The sequence below is a fragment of the Phacochoerus africanus genome, chromosome 1 (genome assembly GCF_016906955.1).
Source record: "Phacochoerus africanus isolate WHEZ1 chromosome 1, ROS_Pafr_v1, whole genome shotgun sequence".
NCBI classification, from domain to species: Eukaryota; Metazoa; Chordata; class Mammalia; order Artiodactyla; family Suidae; genus Phacochoerus; species Phacochoerus africanus.
The window spans coordinates 11,066,890-11,091,553 of record NC_062544.1 but is presented as its reverse complement, the minus strand read 5'-3'; the positions used below and the strand labels follow the sequence as shown (position 1 = coordinate 11,091,553).

General features: G+C 44.2%; 1 protein-coding gene across 3 annotated transcripts in view; it reads right to left on the bottom strand.

The window, feature by feature from the left end:
- GALNT10 (polypeptide N-acetylgalactosaminyltransferase 10) overlaps positions 1-24,664 on the bottom strand; it is a 234,020-nt gene that overhangs the window by 114,615 nt on the left and 94,741 nt on the right. For 2 of the 3 annotated variants that reach the window (XM_047772930.1, XM_047773009.1), the window contains exons 2-3: positions 14,176-14,278; positions 10,749-10,887 (exon numbers count right to left, since the gene is read on the bottom strand). In XM_047772930.1, coding sequence (XP_047628886.1) covers positions 10,749-10,887; positions 14,176-14,278 — 242 coding nt within the window. Of the gene's footprint in view, positions 1-10,748; positions 10,888-14,175; positions 14,279-18,883; positions 19,022-24,664 lie in introns of those variants that run through there. The other variant, XM_047772839.1, reaches the window with a different exon arrangement.

The window sequence follows — 24,664 nt, the reverse complement described above, 5'->3', positions numbered from 1 at the left end:
CCTGTCTTCATTTCTCCATCCTTCGATCATCTTACCAGTGAGGCCTTCCCTGATCACTGAAACAAATACGTCTCATTCCTATCACTTTTCCTACCTCTTACCCTGCTTTTTTCCTCTTCATCATTGGTAAATTAATATGTTCATTTGTTGTTTGTGATCTTTCCCATCCAGCAGAATGTAAGCTCCAGGAGGGAGGAGGTTTTGCCTATTTTGTTCTCCGCTGTTTCCCCAGGGATCAGCTTTTGCAATAAGCACACACAGTGGACACACAATAAATACTTGCTGAATTAATGAATGAATGACTTGCATGGACAGTTGCAAATGAATATTAGGCTTGAGATCTCAAGGCAGGGAATGATACTTGATCATTTTAGTATAAATGAGTAGGGGCAGGATGCATTTTAGGTGCGCTACAGATTTGGGATGGAGGGTAAGAAAGGGTTCCCTAACACATCACGGTTACCTTAAATTCCTGATTTAATTAGTTCTGGGTACATGCATGAGGTGTCCACAGGAGGAGCCCAAGAACACAGGCAGTCATTCTGCCAACATCTCCCCTTGGTCTCCTAGAGTCCCGTGAATGCACAACCGGTGATGCTTTCTGCCAGGAAAACTCAACTCTCTTCTACCCCTGGCCTTTCTCATGCAGGTAAGCCACTCCAGAAGATTCCCCTTCTGTTTCTGTGAATATTTATAAACACTAGGCTTTCCTGGTTCTCAGGCTGCCAGCGTCACCGAGGCCACATTATCATGGGAGAAAAGTGGTGGTCTCTGAATAGGACCTTAGCCACTGGCTATCCTGGGCCCAGGGAGCCATCTCCCCTCAGGGTTCTCCCTCTTCCTGATCCCCTACACTTTTATCTGGATGTTTTGGATACTGCAATGGTTGGCAAATGGACCAAATCCTTTGCCAACTGGATTTGACTGTTTCTAATAGTTTTTTGGCAGAGTCTTTAGGATTTTGTATACATACAGTCATGTTATCTGCAAAAAGTAACAGTTTTACTTCTTCCACTTTGGATGCCTATTCTTTTCTTTGCCTAACTGCTCTGGCTAAGATGCCCAATACAATGCTGAGTGAGAATGGTGAGAGGGGGCATCCTTTTATTGATCCTGATTTTAGAGACCTTTTTCCATTATTGAGTCTGATGTTATGCATTTGTCATATATGACCCTTCTTATGTTGAAATAGGTCCCTGCTATACCCACTCTGTTGAGAGTTTTTTCTAATCATAAATGGGTGTTGGATCTGGTCAAATGCTTTCTCTGCATTTATTGAGATGATCATATGGTTTTTAGCCTTCATTGTGTTAAGATGGTGTATCACATTGATTTGTGGGTAATGAACCATCCCTGCATCCCTAGAATAAATCCTACCTGATTGTTGTGTGATCCTTTTGATGTATTGTTGAATTTGGTTTGCTAATATTTGGTTGAAGATTTTTCCATCTATGTTCAGAAATATTGGCCTGCCTTTTTTGTGTGTGTGTTGTCCTTGTCTGGTTTTGGTAACAGGGTGATGTTGGCCTCATAAAATAAGTTAGGTAGTGTTCCCTCCTCTTTTCTGGAATAGTTTGAGGAGGGTAGGTATTAAATCTTCTTTCAAAGTTTGGTAGAATTCATCTGTGAAGTCATCTGGTCTAATGGATGTACCAGCACTGCCTAGGATGTACCTGTGTGACTTTGGCCAAAGACCACTCTTTATCCCTTTGATTCTTCTATTTTGCTTATCTGAAAAAAGTGAATAATTACAATGATGAAATAATAGCATCTGCCCATCCCATTCATGTGTTTGTAATATTCTTTTCTTGTAACATCTTTATCTGGTTTTGGTATCAGGGTAATGCTGGCTTCACCATCCTCTCTAAGAAAATATTCCATCCTCTCTAATTTTTCACAAGAGTTGTATATTTCACAAGAATTTGTATTATTACTTAAATTTTTCTGAGAATTCACCAAGGAACCTATCTGGGCCTGGTGTTTTCTTTGTGGGAAGGTTCTTAATACAATTTCATTTTTTAAAAGCTAGATATAGGGATATTTACATGAATAATTTCTTCTTGAGTAAGCTTTGGTAGTTTGTGTTTTTCAAAGAATTTGTCATTTCACTTAAGTTGTTGAATTTATAGGCATAAAGTTGTTCAGAATATTACTTTATTATTCTCTTAATAGTTGTAGAGTCTGTAATTATGCTACCTTTCTCATTCTCGATACTGGTAATTTGTGTCTTCTCTCTTTCTTTTCCTCATCAATCTAGTTTGATATCATCAATTTAATTGACCATCTTCAAAAATCAGTTTTGGGTTGAATGAATTTTCTCTATTGGTTTTCTATTCTCTATTTCATTGATCTCTGCTTTGCCCTTTTAAAAATTTCCTTCTTTTTCTAGTTTTTTTAAGAAGAAGCTGATATCATCAATTTGAGACCATTCTTCTTATATTTTCTTTCTTTCTTTTTCTTTTCAGGATCATACCTGTGGCATATGGAAGCTCCCAGGCTAGGGGTTCAATTAAAGCTGCAGCTGCCAGTCTACACCACAGCCACAGCAATGAAGGATTTGCATCACATCTGTGACCTACACCGCAGCTTGTGGCAACACTGGATCCTTAACCCACTGAGCAAAGTCAGGGATCGAACCCTCATCCTTCTGGGTAATAGTTGGGTTCTTAACCTGCTGAGCCACAATGGGAACTCCCATTCTTCTTTTCAATATAGGCATTTAATGCTACAAATTCCCCCTTATATACTGCTCTAGTGATATTCCATAAATTCTTTTTTCTTTATTTCTTTTTCTTTTTTGCTTTTTAGGGCTGCACCTGTGACATATGGAAGTTCCCAGGCTAGGGACTGAAATGGAACTACAGCCGCTGGCCTGCACCAAAGCCACAGCAACAGCAATGCAGGATCTGAGCCGCATCTGCGACCTACAGCACAGATCATGGCAATGCTGGATCCTTAACCCACTGAGCGAGGCCAGGGATTGAACTTGCATCCTCATATATCCTAGTAGGGTTCATTAACTGCTGAGCCACAAAGGGAACTCCCCCATAAGCTCTGATATATTCTGTGTTCATTATTATTCAGTTCAAAATACTTTCTGATCTTTTGATTTCTTCTTTGACCCATATTTTATTCCTAAGTGAGTTACACAGTTAACAAACATTTGGAAATTTTAAGAGATTTTCTGTTATTGGTTTTTAAATTTAATTACAGTGTGGTAAGACCACATAACTTCTACCACTTGAATCTTTAAAAATTTTTGGAGACTTGTTTTCTGGCTCAGAATACGGTCTATCCCAGTAAACATTCTATATACATGTGAAAAAATTATATATTCTGCTGTTATTGAGTGGAGTATTCCATAAAAGGTAACTGGGTCACACTGGTTGACAGTGCTGTTCAAATCTATTATATTCTTGCTGGTTTCCTGTCTACCTGTTGTATCAATTATTGAGAGAGAAGTGTTGAAACTTCATAATTGTGGCTATGTCTATTTTTCTTTGCAGTTCTATGAGTTTTTCCTTCATGTATTTTGCAACTTTCTTATTAGGTACTTAAACATTTAGGATTGCTATGTCCTCTTGATGAATGATCCCTTTACTATTATGAAATGACCCTCTTTATCCCTGGTAATTGTCTTTATTCTGAAATCTGTTTTAACCGATATATAGCTACTATGGCTTTCTGTTGGTTAGTGTTATTTAGCCCACATCTTTTCTATTCTTTCACCTTTAATGTATTTGTATTTTTATCTTTAAAGTGTGTTTCTCGAAGGCAGTGTGTAGTTGGATCTTTCTTTTTTTCTTTTTTTTTTTTTAGGGCTGCACCTGTGGCATATGGAGGTTCCTAGACTAGGGGTCTAATCAGAGCTGTAGCTGCCAGCCTACACCACAGCCACAGCAATGCCAGATCTGAGCCGTGTCTACGATCTACACCACAGCTCATAGCAATGCTGGATCCTTAACCCACTGATCAAGGCCAGGGATCGAACCCGCAACCTCATGGCTCCTAGCTGGATTCGTGTCTGCTGTACCATGACAGGAAGTCCTCGCTTTCTTATCTAATCTGGCCATCTGCTCTGTGATTATTTAATGTGATTATCGATATGGTTAGGTTAAAGTCATCATTGTGGTACCTGCTTTCGACTTTTCCTTCCTGATCTTTGTCCCTTTTCCCCTCTTTTTCTGCCTTCTTTTAGATTAACTGGATATTTTCACGATTCCATCTTATCTCCTTTGTGGGCCTGTTGGCCATAATTCTGTTTTGCTATTTTAGTGCTTATTTTAAAGTTTATAACATGCATTTTTATAAAGTCTACTTTCAAATGCTATTACACCACTTCATAAATAACATGGAGAACCTTACAACACAACATTATCATTTCTCCCTCTAACCTTTATGAGGGAGCATATTTTACTTTTATCTATGTTTTAAACCCAACACTATGTTATTACTTTTGGTTACACAGTCAGATACCTTTTTGAAAGAGTTAAACAGCAAGAAAAAAATTAGTTTACATTTGCTCACACAGTTACTATCTCCAGTGATCTGCATTCTTTGAGAATGAACGTCCCGATGTCTGTCTGATACCTCTTTTCCCCCAAAGGACTTCCTTTAACAGAGCTTAGAGTACATGACTGTTGTGATTAATTCTTTGAGCTTTTTTTGGTGTGTCTGAATTCTTTATTTTCCCTTTATTTTAATATTTTCATTGAGTAGGGAATTTTAGGTTGCCAGAGTTTTCACTTTCAGTGCTTTAAAAAATGCTGCTATGCCGTGCTTTTGCATGGATTGTTTCTGATGAAGACTCTGTTGTCTTTATCTTTGGACCTCTGTCTAGATAACATGTTTTACTTCTCTAGCTGTTTTAAAATTTTTTGTCTTTATGGCTGGTTTTCAGTAATTTTATTATGATATGTCTCAGTGCTGTTTTATTCATGTTTCTTGAGACTGGGTTTCACTGAGCTTCTTAGATCTGGGGTTTCATGGCTGTCATTCAATTTGGAAAACACTTGGCCATTATTTCCCTCCTCTCCTTCATGGACTCCAATTACACAATATTCAAATACTTAATTTAATGTTGTCAATGTTCATTAATGTTCTCTTCATTTTTAAAAATGCTTTTCCTTCCTTTGTTCTGAGTAATTCTCTCCCTCAAGATCACTAATTTTTCTTCTGTATTATCTGCTCTGTCATTCATCCCATTTACTGTATTTTTCACCTTGGACCCTGCTAGTTTCATTTCTAGAATTTGAGTTTCTATATCTTCCCCGTCTCTAACTTTTTAAACACATGGAACAGAGTTATAACTGTTTTAGTATCCTCTGCTAATTCAAAAACCTGTGTCAACTTTGGGTTGGTTTTGCTTGGGAACTTTCCTCATTATGGGCCATCTTTCTCTACTTGTCTGCATGTCTGATAATCTTTGACTGGATTTTACATTGGTTGGGGCTGAATTTTTTTTTTTTTTTTTGTCTTTTTGCCTTTTTCTAGGGCTGCTTCCTGCAGCATATGGAGGTTCCCAGGCTAGGGATCTAATCAGAGCTGCAGCTGCTGGCCCACGCCACAGCCACAGCAATGCGGGATCCGAGCCGCGTCTGCAACCTACACCACAGCTCATGGCAATGCTGGATCCTTAACCCACTGAGCAAGGCCAGGGATCGAACCCGCAACCTCATGGTTCCTAATTGGATTCGTTAACCACTGCGCCACGACGGGAACTCCGGGGCTGAATATTTTAAGTATTCTTGAGCTTTGTCCCGGGATATCGTTATGTTGCTTAACAGTTTGATCCTTTGGGGTCATAATTCATGCTTTTATAGAGTGCTGCAGGGCACTGTTCAGTCCAGGGCTAATTAGTCCCCAGACTGAGGGAAAATCCTTCTAAAGTGCACCACCCAATTCCTCCTGAGTTACAAAGTACGGGATTGCCAGTCTGAGCGGTGGGAAGAGGCGCAACTGTTGGCCCTGAGAGAGTGCTGGGCACCCTTCCCTCTAATCCCACAGCCTTCCCCACACTCATCAGTACTGTACTCAACACTCAAGGGGACCCTCTGGAGCTCTCTCCTCTCGACATCTTTTCCTGGGAACTGTGGCTTCTTTGGTCTCCCTGGACTCTCAGCTCCATCCTTTGAAGCTCAGGAAGTCCTCCGGGCTCTACCTGGGGACCTCCCTGCATCGTGTCCTGGCAACTCTTTCAAGGGAATAAGCTGGGGGCACTTGTAGGGCTCAATTGCTTCCCATCTCTTAGGGATGACTGTCCTTCAATGCCTGGCATTCACTGTTTTAAAACCGTTACTTCACATATTTTGCTTTTTGTTTTCTTCTGGTCATTCCAGGGAGCAGGTAAATCTGGTCTCTATTATATCTTGGCCCTAAATAGAATCTTTTATATTCATGTGTACATCCATAGTAGAACAGTGTTATTACTACAATTACTACAATTACTACTACCACCATTACTATTACTACTGTTACGACGACTACTACTACTAGCACAGATATGGTTGACTTAGACTTCCTGTATTGGCAAGTTATTTTTTCAGAGTATATACTTCATAAATATTTGTCAAAGGTAATAGGCTACAACCCCTTCCTTGCTGGCTTTGTAACCTGGGGATGGAAAGGCACTCAACAGAATACAGGTCTATTATAATATGAGCTTATAAATTCTTTTGAAGAAATTGAGCATATACCATAAATGAACCACATTAATTTAGTAAAAAGGAAAAGGCAAAAAGGAGCATGGAACCAGGAACCTGGTAGACTTGGGCCTTTTATTGCAACAAAGATGCCATTCAGGTTTACTCATTACTGGAAACAATACTCGTGGACTGGAGAAAGCAGGTCAGGATTATAGGCTGCTTCCATCCCTACCATGGATTTTCTCTGCATGGAAGAAGCTACTCGCCCAACAGAGGGGTTTGCCCAGGAACCTTTAGACCTGGGACACTTCCAGCAGTTGGCACTCCATTGTCATCAGCTCTGTGCCCTGGAGGGGTCTCCACATGCAGTTGCCAAGCATCCCAGGAAGAAAAATGTGGGTCAGCCTACCACTCATTCTCTGCTCCCGCCCCCTTGGCAGGAGGTGCATAGGGCAGGCCCACCCAGAGCCAGCTGGCCACCTCCCGCAGGCAAACCCAGCAAGTCAAGCCAGACCGGCTAGTCTCCATTCTCTGCGCACCTTCCTTGGTGCAGCTTTGGTGGAAGCAAACGCAGCTAGCACAAACAAAGAGCCCTTCAATCCTGTCCTTGACATGCTGTTGCCAAAATTCAGTTTGAAGGAATATAAGGCAAACAGAAACCTCAGCTCCTGCTGGAGAAGTTGTTTAAGCTAAAAGAAGCTGGAAGGAGTGAGCATCTCAACTGCTCATATCCTCACACATTTCTGCTGTCAAACTGCAGGAAAAAGTCCCCCTGCTCCTCCTGGAAAAAAAGAAAAGCTCTTAAAGACATCTGTCAACTCATTTATGAAAAGTCAGCTTCCACAATGAGATTCTACAAAAAGGAAGGTGGTATCAGGAGTGCTAGATTTAGCAACATCTTTCACCATAACTTGGATACTGGCTGGGAGGGTAGGCTGGTCATAGAGGAGCCTCAGGCTCAGCTCACATCCACCCAAACCAGGGTTTCCTCCCCTTAAACCAAGACCCTGAACCCCTTTGCTGGGCTGGTGAAGCCTATGGTCCCTTCTCAGGGCAAGGTTTACAGTAAGGAAAACAAAATGTATGAGCTTGTGAAGGAAACTCATTAGACTAAAATACAGTTATCAAAATAATAAAAAAGTTGAAATACAGCCATACATGTGCTTCTTCATTCGTACATTAAACAAGGTCTGGAGGTGGTTCTAAAACCACCTCCATTCCAAAGCAGTGGTGAGTATCTGCGACATTTCAAGATAATCTTAAAGTGATGGGAAAGTAAATGATTTCTTTTGGTGACAATATCACAGGTGCTTCGTTGCCTACATTCATAACTACAGGGAATACCAGATTGCATTCAGAGGTATTAATGAGAAGAAAAACGCAATGTTCTTCTCAGCCAAGTTTACAGACTCCTGAATTCTATCCAGAGACCTACGATTAAAAAGACTTTTCTCTTTCTGTCTGCGCTGGGAGACAAAGGGGCGGGTCCCCATCTGGCTCCTAATAGCTGGCAGACTCATCCCTTTAGTTGTTAAGCTGAAGAAGGCACAGGGTCTTACCTGGTTCTCTATCTGTAATGTCCTCCTGCAAAGGCTGGAGCAGGGGATGGGGGGTCCTCTGCCCAACACCCGGCGCCAACCCCACCACTGGTTCTCCTCTGTGTCCAATGACCTGCTTCTGCCATCTGCCCCCACTTTTCGCCCTCTCGCCCAAGGCAGCAATAATGGCTTATTATTCACTGTGTTCCTGGTATGAGGCACAAGGCATGGCCCATGGGGACCATTAATACACGTGTATTGGATGAAGAGAGGGACAAATGGATGAAAGCTTCTCTCACGGTAAAAATACTCCTTACTTCACACCAGCAGCTCTCAATCCTGGATACATGTGAGAATTGCTTTCTGAGGTTTTAGAAAATCCTGAGACCCAGGCTGTCTCTCCAGAAACTCTGAATCCTCTGGTTTGGGGTGGGGCCCTGGCTTCCACATATATATATATATTTTTTTTTAACCACCCCAGGTATCACCAGAGCTGGGAGCTCACCGAATCACAGAACAGCAGCTGAGGTAAGAGTATAATGATCCCAGAGGAACTTCTTTCCGAGGCTTAGAAAGATGAAATTAGTGTAGAATTCTGAACTCTGCAAGGGGCTAAACATATAAATTGAGTTTCTGACCCTCAGAGTCAGGTCACAGTTCTGAATCCAGCAACATCAGTAATATCTGAACTACATTCTCAAACTGAGATGAAAAAATCTTGGGCTTGACAGGGAAGACCATGAAACAAACTGCAACCCTCTCGGGCAAGCCCTGCAAGGCCCCTCGCTCCCTCCCTTCACTGTAAAAAACTCTTAGGAACAGGACCCAGTCCTGGGCAAGCAGCACACTTTTGGTTCCTAGCTGTGTGATTTCCCCAACTACGAAGTGTAGATAACAGTAATAACGCCAACCTCAAAGGATTCTTGCAGGCACTGAAAGATGTAAGGGGGCAGAAAGCATTTTTAAGTAGCCAAACCTGCTACCACGCTTTTTTATTATGACCTGCTACCGACCAAGTTCTTAGAGGTGGAAAGACCTCATGACTTACAGATTCTAGGTCAGACTCCCTGTATTCAAATTCTGGTGCCACCTTTTACTAGCTGTGTCATATAATGCAAATGGTCTCAGCTTTTTTTACCTCAATTCCTCATCTGTAAAATGGTAATAATAAAAGTATTTACCTCATGGAGTTTTTACAAGGTTTGGCTGAACAAATGCATTTAAGTACCCAGAACACTGGTCCTAAAACTTAAGCTATGCATCAGAATCACCTGGAAGGCTTGTTAAAATACTGATTGCTGGGCCCCTCCCCAGAGCTTCTGATTCAGTAGACTTGGGCTGGGGTCTAGGAATCTGCATGTCTAATGAGCTGCTGCTGCTGGCCTGGGAACCACCGTTTGAGAACCACTGGCTTAAAACAATGCCTGGCACAGATTAAGTATCTAACAAATGTCACTATCTTTTCCTGGGCTCTACTGTCTTAGTCCTCAAGCAAAACACTTTATGCTCCACTGCTACTCGGTATTGCCTTCATGTAGAAGCAATTCTGAACTCCGCTTGTAGTGGTTCCCAAAGTGTGGGCCCAAGATAAGCCCCACAAACTCACGTGGGAGCTTACTTATAATGCGAGTTCTTGGGCCCCAGCCCAGATCTACTGACTCAGGAATTATGAGGATGAGGCTCCTTATCCTGTGTTTCTAACAGCACCCCTAGAATCTGTGATTCTAATGCAGAGCAACTTTAAGATGTACTGCTCTACTAGAAAACCCCCATGGCCAGCACAGTATCCCAACTGAAAATGGGGGCGGGGTGCAGGATGGCTTAAGACCCAGAGTAGTTTGCAGATGAATTGGAGCACAGGAACTGGCTCGGCTATGTCACAGTGTGGTCTTGTGTGCATTTAAGCGTATACAGGGGTGTTTGTGTGTGTGTGTGTGTATATAAATATATATATAAATATATATATATATATTTAAAGGGGTATAACGCCCCTTTAAGCCTCAGATTCTGCATCTGTAAAAATGGGCATCATTACAGGGCCCACCTCATGGGAAACTAAGCTGGTGTAAACCAAGTGCTTGGCACATGCTACCTGTTCAAAGAATGTCAGCTGCCACTACTACCTGTATAATCATTGTGATATGTTCTCTCTCAAAATGATCTGAGATAGCTTATAACAAAGACATAGATACATAGGTACACAGGACAGCTAAAATAAAGATTAAAAAGAAAAAGAAATAAAGAAGTCACATTCAGGGAGTGGAGAGAGGGAAGACTGAACTGTCACTGCAATTGTCTTGCCAACTGAGATCCGGACCTCTCTGGGGGCCAGAGCCAAAAGGGGATATATAGAGGTCACGGTTCCCACTGGGAGACAGTCCTGTCCCTCCGCCATGCCAGCTCTAAATTCTAGAAGAATCTGCTCACATGAACCTGTGCACCAAGGCCCTTGGTAACAGAAAGCAATCTCCACCACAAGTGTTTTATGTACCTGTTTCTTTAATTAATCCTCAACAAGAGCCAAGGGCAGAATTCTTAGATCCCAGAAGATGAGAGACATACTCACTTTGGATGCCGGATATCAGGGAGAGAGCGATTCAGGGAGATTTTATCACTGACATAAATGTTAAATCCATTTTCTCGGTATGCCTGATCCACTCTCTCAGCATCTGTCATGGGGTAGGGCTTCCCTTGTTCTCCATTACCTAGGAGCAAAGAGCAAGGTCAGAGTTGCCAATTAATCGAAGTGGGAGTAGTTCCCGTTGTGGCTCAGCAGAAAAGAATCTGACTAGTATCCATGAGGACACGGGTTCAATCCTGGCCTTGCTCAGTGGATTAAGGATCATTGTAGCCATGAACTGCGGAGCAGGTCGCAGATGCGGCTCCAATCCCACATTGCTGAGGCTGTGGCATAGGTCAGCAGCTACAGCTCTGATTTGATCCCTAGCCTGAGAACCTCCACATGCCATGGGTGGGGTCCTAGAAAGATAATAAATAAATGAAGTCGGGAAGGGAAGATGACAAGTACGGTTAAAACACCAAGATAAACTTTACACGTGATACAGAGGGTTCCTCCAGATTTGGAGGGGCTGAAGAGGGGAGGGGAATGAGCATTTGTTCAGCCATGGCCGTGTCATGCACTTCAGCCCTGTTTTTATGCAATGTCCATGGTGAGGTGTCAGGGTAGACACGTGGGCCCTAATTCCACAGACAGATAAGCGAGGACTCAGCAAGGTTATCACACCAAGTCTCTGAGCTCCAAAGCCCATGTCTTCCCTCCTCTGCAAGGAGCCCCAACATCCCTGCTCCTTAAGTCTCATCACCTGGCTGGGAGGCCCGGTCACTTGCATATGACCTGATCAACCTTGAACAAGCCGCACTACCTTGCTGAGCTGTAGTTTGCTCCCATCTGGTACCCTCACCATGCAGAGAAAACCAAATGAGAGGGTGCACACATGCAAGCTTTTTGTAAACGATCAACCCTATTAACCATGGGGGGAAACACTGTGATTAATCTCCAGGCAAGGCAAACTTCATATGTCAATCAAATTTGCCACAAACGATAAAAGACGCTTTGATTTTTTTCTAAGCCAGCAAACAAGTTAAGATCTGCCTGAAAAGTGTCACTCTGAGTTGTAGATTTGGGTGGATCCAGTGCTAGCTTTCCTCTGTACAATCCACCTGAGGAAAGAGTCCCTTGCACTCCAGGAAATTTGTCCCCTGGGTTCCCAGGGTGTAGAGGGTGAGTGGGGATGTCCACCCCAACCCCTGCAATAATAGCTCAAGCATCTGCCATTGGTGTGGGTCTGGAAGAAACGAGTTTTTTAAACTCGGCTGCTTAAAAAAAACACCTCATCAGACTTCCCATTGTGGCTCAGTGGAAATGAGCCCAACTAGTATCCATGAGGACGTGGGTTCGATCCCTGGCCTCGCTCAGTGGGTTGAGGATCCGGCATTGCCGTGAGCTGTGGTATATATAGGTCACAAATGCAGCTCAGATGCTGAGTTGCTATGGTTGTGCTGTAGGCTGGCAGCTGTAGCTCTGATTCGACCCCTAGCCTGCGACCTTCCATATGCCCCAGGTGCGGCCCTAAAAAGCAAAAAAAACAAAAAACAAAAAACAAAAAAAAAACCACAAACCAAAAATCCACCCCCCCCACACACACACAGAAAAGTGCCTCATCTTCTGGGGCTCATAGCCTGAGCAACGTCCCATTTACTTTGCAGAATAACTGTTGACATCAGCTTGATGGGAAGGTGCAAGCTGAGAGGTGGAGCCCAGGGACTGCACCTACACCAAGCCAGTGAGACCAAGAAGAGGATTCAGTGGCCTGTATCTTGCATTGCTCTGCGATAAGACACTGCCGGCCAGTGCCCAGCACAGGTTCCATAAGGGACACAAATGCAAAAAGCAGAAAACGAAGAGTAGAAGCATCTGTTTGGGCAGAGAGGGAAGCTTTGGGAAGGCAATGCAGTGGCATGATTCTGAGTTCAGGCCAGGGAGCTAGGCAGAGTGGAGTCTGAAGCCCAGCCCTGGTGCTCCCAGCAGGGTCATCTTGGGCAAGCCTTTAGCCTTTTTCTATCTTGGATATTGCCCTTTGAATTCACTGGGATGAGAAAGTTCAATGTGATGATTAAGGAGAGGATGGAGGGCAAGATGCCTGGCACACAGTGAGTGCTCAACACATGCTGGTCATTATATTAAGAATGTCTCCACTTTGGAATGGCTAAGCAATGAGATCTTGCTGTATAGCACTGGGAACTGTATCTAGTCATTTGTGATGGAGCATGATGGAGGATAATGTGAGAAAAAGAATGTACATACGTATGTATGACTGGGTCACTTCGCTGTACAGTAGAAAATTAACAGAATGCTGTAAACCAACTATAACGGAAAAAATAAAAATCATTTAAAATGCAAAAAAAAAAAAAGGAATGTCTCCACTGCTTACTCTTTTCTTGCTAGTTAAACCCAATGTTCTAATAATTCTTAACTGCCTAGAAATCAGCTCTTTTCAAATGTTTCCTTTCTTAATTTAAGCAGCACCCCCACACTTTCATTTTAAAGTGCTAGCATACATGTCTTTAAATTTCCCTGAGTATCAGTTAGGTTGTTATATCAGCTCCACTCAAAGCCTTATTATAATCTGGTTTTGTCACAGTGTAATTAAAAAAAAATATCATTAGTGGTGGGTGCCTCTAACTGAGAGGGAAAAATGAGTAAAATCACAATCCCTTATATTTTACAGTGCTTCCCAGTGCTGTAAAGCTACACTCTACCTGTCACCTTCACAACAACCCCCTGAGGCTGTCAAAGAAGGAAGCATGAGCCCCGCAGACAGATGGGGAAACCAAGGCTCCAGGAGTATGGACGTTATCTGATGGACCCATGGCTGGTAGGTGGTGTCAGAGCTGCTCTCCTGGCTCTTAGCCTGGGCTCTAGAGATGATGCCACATAATTTCTGTACCACCCTGTCCCACCCCTCCCCCCCCACAGTGTAACAGGATCTGTTCCAAAAGTTACGTCTGGGTTCAAGTCCCAAGGCTGCCTCTTTCTCACTGTGTGACTGTAGGCAAATTACTCCACCTCTCTGAGCACCAGGTCATTCTCATCAAATAGGCCACAAAGACTGGTTAGGAGTTTCACCAAGAAAATGTGCAAAGTGTGGACCACGGGTCTTGTTGACCATAGGTGTTCAGTAAGTATTGACTCTTTCTATGAGTGGAAAATTATTTTCTAGGAGGGAGACATTTTTCTATTACCATGGAGGGAGCAGGGAAAATTCCTGAAGGCAGTGGATCTGGTAATGTGAGTGAAGAAAGGGGTCAGTTAACAGGTGAAGAGGGGGATCTTGGGAATCCCGGGAAGGGATGATGGCAAAGGGAGATGGAGTCAACAGAGGATCAGAGGCCCCACTAAACACACACACACACCCCTGTGCATGCAAACACTCTCCAGAGGACCCGACTGTGGACAGCCCAGCTCTCCGTACCTACTCGCTGAGCATCCCTCCTGATGGCTTCTTTGTCGTGCCAGTCCTTCAGCTTCTGCCCATCTCCCAAGAAAAAGGAGTTCTTTTGTTGAATGTGTGAGCCCTTTAAAAAAAAAAAAAAAGACATAAAAATACGAAAAAGCAGAAAAGGTGAAATAAGTTTAATTACAGAGATCCAGAAATCACACTATTTAAGGGAGCTTTGATATTGACTGAATGTCTGCCATCATTGGTTCATTTATTAATTCCCTCGGTATGGCTCTGTTTGTCCTGCCTGTGCCAGCTAGGTGTGCAAAAGTCATAAAGATGACAGGCACACAGTGTCCACCCTCCTGGAACTCACAAACCTTCAGGAGATAAAATAGATGAGAGAAAGTGGTAGGTATGACACTGTCCAACAGAAACATAATGCAAGCCACAAAGATAAGATTTTTTAAAACAGATAAAGTGAGATTTTTGGTGGTTTTTTTGTTTGTTTGTTTGTGTTTCGTCTTTTTAGGGCACACCCGTGGTATATGGATTTTTTAAAACAGATTTTTTAAAAAGATTTTTAAAAACAGATAAGTGAGATTTTTGGTGGGTTTTTTTGTTTGTTTGTTTTTTGTCTTTTTAGGACACACCTGTGGCATATGGAAGTTTCCAGGCTAGGGGCTGAATCAGAGCTGTAGCTGCAGGCCTACACCACAACCACAGCAACGCCAGATCCTTAACCCACTGGGTGAGGCCAGGAATCGAATCTGCGTCTTCATGGATACTAGTTGGGTTCCTTACCACTGAGCCATAGTGGGAACTCCTGAAGTGAGTTTTGATCGTATATTTCATTTAGCTCTATATAATCCATCTAAAGTATTATCATCTCAATACACAGTAGAAAAAATGTTGAGGTATTCTATATTTTTTTTTTGGAGGGGTACCAACCCTTTGAAATCAGGTGTGTTATTTTACTCTTGTGTTCATCTCAATTCAGCCTCATTCCAAATGCTCGACAGCCCCAGGTGGCTCATGGCCACGTCCTGGACAGGGCAGAGGAAGAGAACCTTGGGTGAGAAGCCCAGAGAACGTGCTACAGCTTCTACCTGGGAGAACTGGAGGAGGTTTCATAGACATGGGGGCCTTTGGGCTGGGCTTCATTTTTAGTTTTGTCTTTTTAGGGCCATACCTATGGCATATGGAGGTTCCCAGGCTAGGGGTCAAATCAGAGCTGTAGCCACTGGCCTATACCACAGCCACAGCAATGTAGCATCTGAGCCGTGTCTGCAACCTACTCCACAGCTCATGGCAATGCCAGATCCTTAACCCACTGAGCAAGGCCAAGAATCAAACCTTCGTCCTCATGGATGCTAGTCAGATTCGTTTCCGCTGAGCCACAATGGGAACTCTTTATTTATTTATTTATTTATTTATTGTGGGATAGGCTTCAGATACACTGCAAGGAAATGCAGGCTAAGTACACAGTCTGGGCATAGACTTCTGGGGGCGGGTGGAATGCAGCAGGGCTGGGATAGGCCCAAGGAGCATGGAGCACTAGAGGAGAAGTTGGGTCCTGGGAAAGCCCAGTCCCAGAGAGGGGGCACAGATGGCGAATGTGTGTGGAGGGTCTGAGGAAGAACCTACAAGGCTGAAAGAAAACAGAAATATATAGCAGCTGCAGGAGAGCAGCCCCCAGGGGCTGGGTGCTGAAGGCATTTATTATGTATTGTGGGAGGTGAGTCTATCCTGGAAGCAGATTTTCCACAACAGCTCCCTAATTAAGGAGGATGCATTTCTGTGTCGGGGGTCATCAGAAGGTGCCAGATGCTTTTCCATGCCAAGAGTCAAGCTGAAAGACTTGGCCCCACAGCTCAGTAAGACCCTTCCCAAGGTAACACTGTTCCACATGGCTGTTTAAATATTTTCTGTGTTCACCTAAATAACAACAGCTTTCCACATCACCTTCCCCATTAAAAACCCCACAGACCTGTTCTTGCCACAGTGACATGCAGAATCCACCAGTCCTACTTCCCAAATAATTAACTACAAAGGCCCTGAATGTGTGGCACGCTGGAACATTAGCACTAACAAGAAGCCACTGGAATAAAACCATCCCCACAGCTGTTTATTCAGTCTCTGGCTATCCTCGTGTTAGCAGATTTTCCACAACAGCTCAATATCCTTACAACAGCTCTAATGATAACAACAATCCTTGGAATTTCCTCTCCCACAGACCTCCCTGAGTTGCAAGAAGAAAATTCTGAAAGTGGGCATGCCAGATGTTGTGATCAGAGGGGAAAGGAAAACTGCAAAAAAAATGAAGGCCACCTGCCTACAAACAGTTCTCGGGGTCTTAGAAATCACAACAGCTGAGCCGGAATTCTCTTCAATAGGTTTCAACTGTGTTGAGCTGCATTTCTACAGGAGACCCCTCAGTGCAGCTGTGGGAAGGTGGAGGCTGAGAGTAAGGGCTGACCCCACATCCCTTCAATGAGACCAGGCACGCCTCTGTTTTCTATACCAGGGTTCCACATGAGAACTGATTTTTAAAAAGTCCTCTGCTAAAAACAAATTGACAATCAAACTGAACATGTGAACACGGACTTGGAAACTGAGCTGGGGCCACTACCCTGTTGCACTGACAGGGACAGAGTCTTAGAATGGGTCAGGGATGTTACCAAGGTAAATATGCTACCTCGAGATGTCAGGTCAAGGGTTGTTTAGCAATCCTTCCTCCAGCCCTCCCTCCTAATTCCTTTTCTGTCTTCTGCTAACAAAGACTGGAAACTTCCATCGACTACTTTAGGTCACTGATGGAACTAAAGAGGTTTTGCAAACGAAGGCTGCCTTAATGGAAGGCACCAGTCTAAAGTGGTTCTCAAAATGTAAACCAGCAGAATCTATAGCAGCTGGAAATGTGTTAGAAATGCTGAGCCCTGGGTCTTGCCCAGGAAGTGGCAGCAGCAGCTCTGGGGGTGGGGTCTGGCAATGTGGACGAGGCCTCTGAGAGATTCTGCTGCACACTCCAGTTTGAAAACCATTAGTCTAGAGTGAAGGAGGCCGTAATCCTGCCCACGCTCTGCTGCTCAGACCACACCTGGGCTACTGTATCCAAGGTGAGTAGACACTTATACCATCAAAGGTCATAAAAAACCTTAGATGTGGTCCACTGGCAAACACAATTTGTTGGCTTTTGAGGGTTGCTGTTTTTTGTTTTTGTTTTTGTTTTTAATTGCCAGTGTGAAAAAAACATAGCAAGACTTCTTATTGTCTTATCAAGATTCATTGGCTTTTCTTGAAAACCCAAAAAGCACAATGATGCTCAGACTGTGCTGGGCCAGCACCATCAGCTGCCATGCTAGGCAGGGCATGGCTCTCCAGTTTGCCACAGTCCTCACCATTCCTTAGTGCATTTCACCTGGTGTTCATCTCTCACTGTGTTACCTGGCCCCAAAGAGTCTGCAATGTGCTGCCACATACAGGTGTGTATCTTGGATAAGGAAGGTTAGAAAGTATGTTGTATGAGGATTAAAGGCACAGAGAAGGATTTATCTTGTTCTGTGAGGTCCTGAGGCTAGAATGAGTGCAAAGGTGGAAGTTACTAAATGAATGAGGGGTTAGCTTAAGAGAGAGAAGAAACTCCAAAACTGGACTGGTGTTAGGATGAAACAGGACCACTTGGAAGAAGATGTTAGAAGAGGCCAGAAATGGGACACTAGCTTGTCCAATAGGGTGTGAAGAAGGGGAGTCAAGTGCTGGGCCAGGGCTAGTGCTGCTCAAAATTTATTGTACAGAACAATTATGTGGGGGAGCTTGTTAAACATGGATTCTGATAGAGGAGATCTGGGGCTGGGCCTGAGATTCTGCATTTCTAACAAGCTCCCAGGTGATGCTCATGCCGCTGGTCCCTGAAGGGCACTGAGCAGCAAGGGTTAGGCGACCTTCACAAGGACATTTCGAGAGTCTAAGATTCCAGAAAAGACAGTGTTTCCTCCATATGTTTGTGAAAGTCTTCCCACACGGCTGGGGATGACGCATAGCGTGGGATCTCACAGTTGCGACCCTAGAGATGTAAACTCCCTTGAGTCTCATCCTCAGAATGAACAGTGAGATACTGAGAACCAAGGTGCCAAAATTCTGGAAATTTCTTTTCTTATGGCTTCTACAACCTCACTGCCTTTGCCTCAGTGATGTACATCTGGAATGATCCGCAGAGACGGCCTGTTTTAGGTGGTATCATTAGTCCTTACTCTCTTCTTCCCTAAACTAAGAGGACTTCAGAGCTTGCCCACACAGGGACTACTGCATGTCTAAGCATGCAGTTAGAGGGAGGAACCTCAAATATCCAGGCCACACAGCTGCTCAGAAACAATTAGTCCATCCTTCTCCCATCTTACAGGTGGAGCAACTGAGGACCAAAGAGGCCGACCTACCCAACCGAGGCCACATAAGCAGGGCAGAGGATAAGGGCCATATTCTTTGATGGACACGCTGGTTTTTAGTGGAGTGGCCTTGGACAAGCTACGAGCGTCACAGGCACCTTGATTTTCCTACTTGGAGAATAGAGACAGCGCCACCAGCCCCAAAGGTACTTTCAGATGAAGGAAGAAAAGCATAAACTGTGTACTGGGAGCACTAGAATTTACACATACACTGTGGGTACCAACTCCTATAGGATTTCAAGAATCCACTGTAGGAATTCCCGTCGTGGTGCAGAGGAAACGAATCTGACTAGTACCCATGAGGGTGCGGGTCTCCATCCCTGGTTCGCTCCGTGGGTCAGGGATCCAGCGTTGCTGTGAGCTGTGGTGTAGGCTGGTAAGTGTAGCTCTGATTCGAGCCCTAGCCTGGGAACCTCCATGTGCTGTGGGTTCCGCCCTAAAAAGCAAAAAAAAAAAAAAAAAGAATCTAGTGTAAATTGACATCTCATCAGGTCACCTTGATACAGGCCTCAAATTTTACTACACAGGTTAAATAAAAAGATTTCCAATAATAGGTCTGAGCTTTTGGTAGGAGAAGGAGTTGGTTTCAATCATAAAACCATCCAGCGTTCAAGAGCCCAAAGGGCCCTTAGAATCTGATTCAAAAACCTTTACAAAAACTGTGGTCAGCAGCCTCTGAGGTCCATCCATGGAAACCCCACAGAAAGGTCACTCCAACTGTCACCAAACGTTTATTGAGACCTACTCTGTGCTCTGTGGTGGGATGTAGGTGACAACACACATCCCGCGTAGGTGCTAATGCGGTTTACAGCCAGATCAGTCTCTCTCACAGGCTGGTTCTTCGGAGACCTGAGCCTTCATTACAGAAACAAGTTCCTGGACCCCACCCTGAACCTCTTAAATCAAAGTACCTGGGTGTAGAAGGCCAGGAAGATGTGTCTTTTCTCCGGCCTACACCACAGCCACAGCAACGCCAGATCCGAGCTTCGTCTGTGGCCTACACCACAGCTCATAGCAACCCCAGATTCTTAACCCACTGAGCGAGGCTAAGGATCCAAACTCAAGGATCCTAGTCAGGTTCATTAACCACTGAGCCACGGAGGGAACTCCAAGGAAGATGTGTCTTTAAACACATTCCTCATGTTATTCTGATTCACAATAATGATGGAAAACCACTGGTCAAAATCCAGCTGCCTCATTTACGGATGTGGAATCTAAGGCTACAGAATAGAACAGACTTGCACTAAATCTCATAGTCTCTCAGCCCCAAAGACCAAACCAGATCTGGCCGTTCCCTCTCTGGGTTAGACTGCGAGCTCCTTGAAGGTAGGGAGGAGTATGTCTGTTTTGCTTTGTCACTGTGTGTTCCTAGGCCAGTGTTTTAGGCCTTAGTAAGTATCAGCTGAATGATTCAACGAATAACTGCTTATCAATGGGGCAGGAAGTCTAGTTTGGGGACTCACAGCATTCTGATTCCAAAGTTGCAAAAACTTAGGTTTTACTTTCTGGGCAGGTGAACCCAGTTTCCTGGACTGCTAAATAGAGAAAACTATCAGAATAACCCGCAGGTCGTGGAGGGAATGAACTGAGCTCATCTATACAATACATCAAGCTCAGCGTCTGGCTCAAAGTCAGGCCTTCTCCATAAGGGAATGCAACTAAGAATATGTTATTTTTAGAGAAAATTTATGATCCAGTTTTTGTGATGGCCGTGTTTGTGGGAAATGGAGAGGGATGGGAATCTAATAATAAGACCTGAGCCCTGCAGAGGGAACCTATTTCACACCTGAACCAATTCAACTGGCGACAGCAGATAACGGGATTTAGAGAGCTTCCTCATTAACAGGAGGTCATGTGCCCGTGTGGAAATTCACTGTTCGTCAGGAAAGAAGAAAGTTCTTAGTTAACAGTGGCATTCTACAATAGAAACAAATGCCAGAGACCTTTCACAACAAGGAAATCATGAACAATGCTTCTCAAAAGACAGCGATTCTTATGCAACAGCCATCACAATGTTGTGCAAAAAGGCATGTCTGGATTTCAATTCAGAGGTAATTTTAAGTTTCTTCAATTCTACAGACTCACAGATTTGTCTATAAAAGCTGTGATTATTTTCCTTCAGCAACCGTCTAAGGTTACTTTCCTGCCCCTCTGTTTGCAGGTGTCCTTTTGCTACAGGAAGCAAAGGGGTTGGGAGGCAGCACAGGGCAGGGAGGTGAGGGATCGCTGTGGAGGAGGCTGGCAGAATTATGTGGAAATCACATTAAACTAAGTTGGAAACGGATTTTGATTGGCTGCTCTTAATAACTCCTTCTGGTATCTGTGTGCTTTTACTTAACATTCCACTGAAAGAATCGATGAGTGTTCAAACAGCCACACACACACACACACACACGCACACACACACGCACACACACACACAGATGGAATTTTAATCTTTTGTTTAATCATTGTTTAGTGTGCCTGGCATCCTTTGGAAGGAGGGAAGAAAGGTGGTAAAGTGAACCAACTGTATCCTGCCCAAGGAGAAAGCTCTGTTGAAGAACATACTCTAATCTTGATCGTGGCTCAGCAGAAATGAATTTGACTAGCATCCATGAGGACACAGGTTTGATCCCTGGCCTCGCTCAGTGGGTTATGGATCCAGTGTTGCCATGAACTGTGGTGTAGGTCGCAGATGCGGCTCAGATCTGACGTTGCTGTGGCTGTGGTGTAGGCCAGCGGCTGCAGCTCCAATTTGATCCCTAGCCTGGGAACCTCCATATGCCATAGTGCAGGCCTAAAAAGACAAAGGGAGGAATTCCCGTCGTGGCGCAGTGGTTAACGAATCCGACTAGGAACCATGAGGTGTGGGTTCGGTCCCTGGCCTCGCTCAGTGGGTTAATGATCCGGCGTTGCCGTGAGCTGTGGTGTAGGTTGCAGACGCGGCTCGGATCCCGCGTTGCTGTGGCTCTGGCGTAGGCCAGCGGCTATAGCTCCGATTTGACCCCTAGCCTGGCAACCTCCATATGCCACGGGAGTGGCCCAAAGAAATGGCAAAATGACAAAAAAAAAAAAAAAGACAAAGGGAAAAAAAAAAAGAACACACTCTAATCCCAACACTGCAGACTCTATAACTCCTCCTCAGAGGGCACCTGTATGTCTGGCCCAGTGGCTAGTGTCTTCAAAACAATGGAAAATGGCCATGCTGAAAGGAAAACTGAGCAGGGCATCTGCTTCATCCAGGGTCTGAGGACGTATAATGGATTAGATTCTGCCACAAATTTTAGGAGAGCTTCCCCACCTCCAACCCTCCTCTCAGATAACCCTACAAAGGCGCTGGAATGATTTTGCTTTAAGGCTTAAGTGACTCTATATAATTCCAAACATTTGTTTATCTGCTAAGTAGATTATTCTAATAACCTTCATACACACACAAAGACATGCAGCAAAGCATTCTCGTCAAGGTTGCCTTCAAGGTTATACTTCAAAGAGGGCCAGGTAGGAATTCATTTAGTCAGAAGCACAGTTACTTTAAGCAAGGGGGTTCAGGATGACTGGATGAATGTACTTTCTTCATGAGTTTTGAGGGCATAAGCTGATTTGTTTTTATCTTTTCATTTACCACACAAAAGAGGATGACTCCAAAGATGAACTGAGGACCTATGATGTCTAAAGAACCATGGGGGAAATAAGGGTAAATAAGATAATTCTTAGTCTTAACAAACAGCATGAATATAAGCAAGAAAACACACAGGACACAGGAGTTCCCGCCATGGTGCAGTGGGTTAAGAATCAGACTGCAGTGGCTCTGCTCACTGCGGAGCTGCAGGTTTGATCCCCAGCCTGGTGCAGTGGGTTAAAGACGTGGGTCACAGCTGTGGCTCAGATTCATTCCCTGGTCCATGAGTTTCCATATGCTGCACGTGCAGCCATAAATTAAAAAAAAAAAAAATCGTTGAGTGCCTTGAAAGTTGTACAGATAAATTCTATAGGTACTTACAAGAGCCAAAGGTTAAATTCTAAGACCATCAGGGGAAATTTCATTCCTTTAGAAGCAAGGTCTTTGAGAGTTGCCTGAAAGGATTGATAGGACTTTCACTGGCAGCAGTGGGGAAATGGAGTCTAGCTGGAGGGAAGCATGTGCAAAGAGATGGTGGTTAGGAAGGAGGAGACTCGTTCACTTCACGGCCAGGAGCCTCACTTGCTGGAGTGAGTGCGATGCAGAAGTGAGTCAGGAGCAAGGAGGCCAGGGAGTCTGGACCAGAATCTGAGGGCCTTACATTTGAGCTGTTTGGCAGGTAGGAGCCATAAAAGGTCTCTGAGCAAGAACAGGCTGAGTAGAGGTCCAAGAATAAAATGTAACTACCTATCCACCTGAACTAACTCTCAGAATCCCCCTCCTCCTGGAAGATATCCAGGGAGAAAGACAATCTGGCTTTCATTCAGAGGAAATGTTCCCTCCTTGTCGGCTAGGGACCACTCTCCAGCATGCTACATCAGGCTTAAATAAGCTGACCTAACACCAGCGCTCACCCAGGAGGCTGCTGTTCTGACAAAACCTACCTATCACTGCAACCAGGACTAGGCAGTATGAGAGGACAATCACTCCTAAAGGGCACTGTTTATGAATGGACAGAGACACTATAGCCCAGCAACCACAAGGCTGACGAAGTCAGCCGGGCTCAGTCAGGCAAGCCCTGCTGTTCTACCTAGTAATCGGGCAGGTCAATTTTTCTCGCTCCAATAACTCTGTGGTCTCAATACCAGGATGTTGGAATCTGAAATCTGGATAGGGCCCCATTCCCCAAAAGGGCAAGGTCATTCATAAACAGAAACATTGTTTAAAAAGGCTGATCCTATGCTTCCAAAGGCAGAACCATCCTACCCATCCAATTCACCCTTTTGTTTCGTACAGATGGCTTTAGAAAAGGTCATGTGCTACTTACGGTGCGAAAGCTCATTAAAAGACTTTTTACACAGCAGAGAGAAAAAGAGCCAAGATATTTCGTCATATCTATTATCTAAAGGGCAAATGGAGCCTTCAGTAACTCTCCTCTTTCATTCTCCAAGAATGATTGCAACTGGTACAATTTTCTTCAGAGGATGTTTCCAAAGGTTTTATCACAGGAAAAAACAAACAACAACAACAATCTGATGATTTGAACACATGTTATTTTCAAGTTTTGATCCTGTTCAGAGACAGCAAGTCAGGAAATCAGACCTAATGGAACTGTATCATATACATATCTAAGCTTCAGAAATCCAGACACATGGTCAAAAAGAAAAAGAACGGCAGGGTGAGGAGGGAGAATGAGGCAGGAGGATGAGGGCCCTCCTGGCACGGTGCTCAGTGAGCCTACACCCTGCCTTGTGTCCCCAGGGGCCTAGCTCCCTCTGGCCTCTGAGACTCTGGGCACTTTGGTGCCAAGCGAGCCTACTCTTGGAAGATAAGTATTTTCATTACCTCAGAAGGCACTGTGATGACTTCAACCAAAGAAAGAGCCATCGGTTTTCATGCTGCAGGAGAAACTGCCTAAATCGGGCTTTTGAGAGGTAGTTTGTTTTTCTATTCCATAGGCGATTGTCAAGGGTGATTCTGCTTTTATGTTATTTTCACCTTAAGTGATGAGTTTATTATAACCTAACCTTTTCCAACGATGAGACTTTCCTATATTATTATTGTCATTAGAGCCACTTTGTAGATGACAAAACTGAGGCTTGGAGAGAAAATCAACATGAACGTGTTCTGCAAACTGCCAACCACCCCACGAGTGTAATTATCACAGCCAGTAGCTCCCACTGCACACATCGGCCCGCTGTTCCCCGCATCTCAGTGCCCGGAAAGATACCAGGAGCCTGACAGGCTCTCAGGAAAGGACCACTTGCGGAAATGAATCATCCTTCCATGCCTTGTTCACAAGAGGTCTTGACCATCTCAGTCTAGCTGACGTGTGAACAACCACAGGAAGCCTTTTAAAAAGTGCTCTTTGCAGAGGCTCAGCAAATGAAACATAACAGGTCATTATATTGCCCTGCGGAGGATGTGGATGGGCAAAGAGAAAGGCAGGTGAAATTGGTAAGCTGAACAGAAAGCA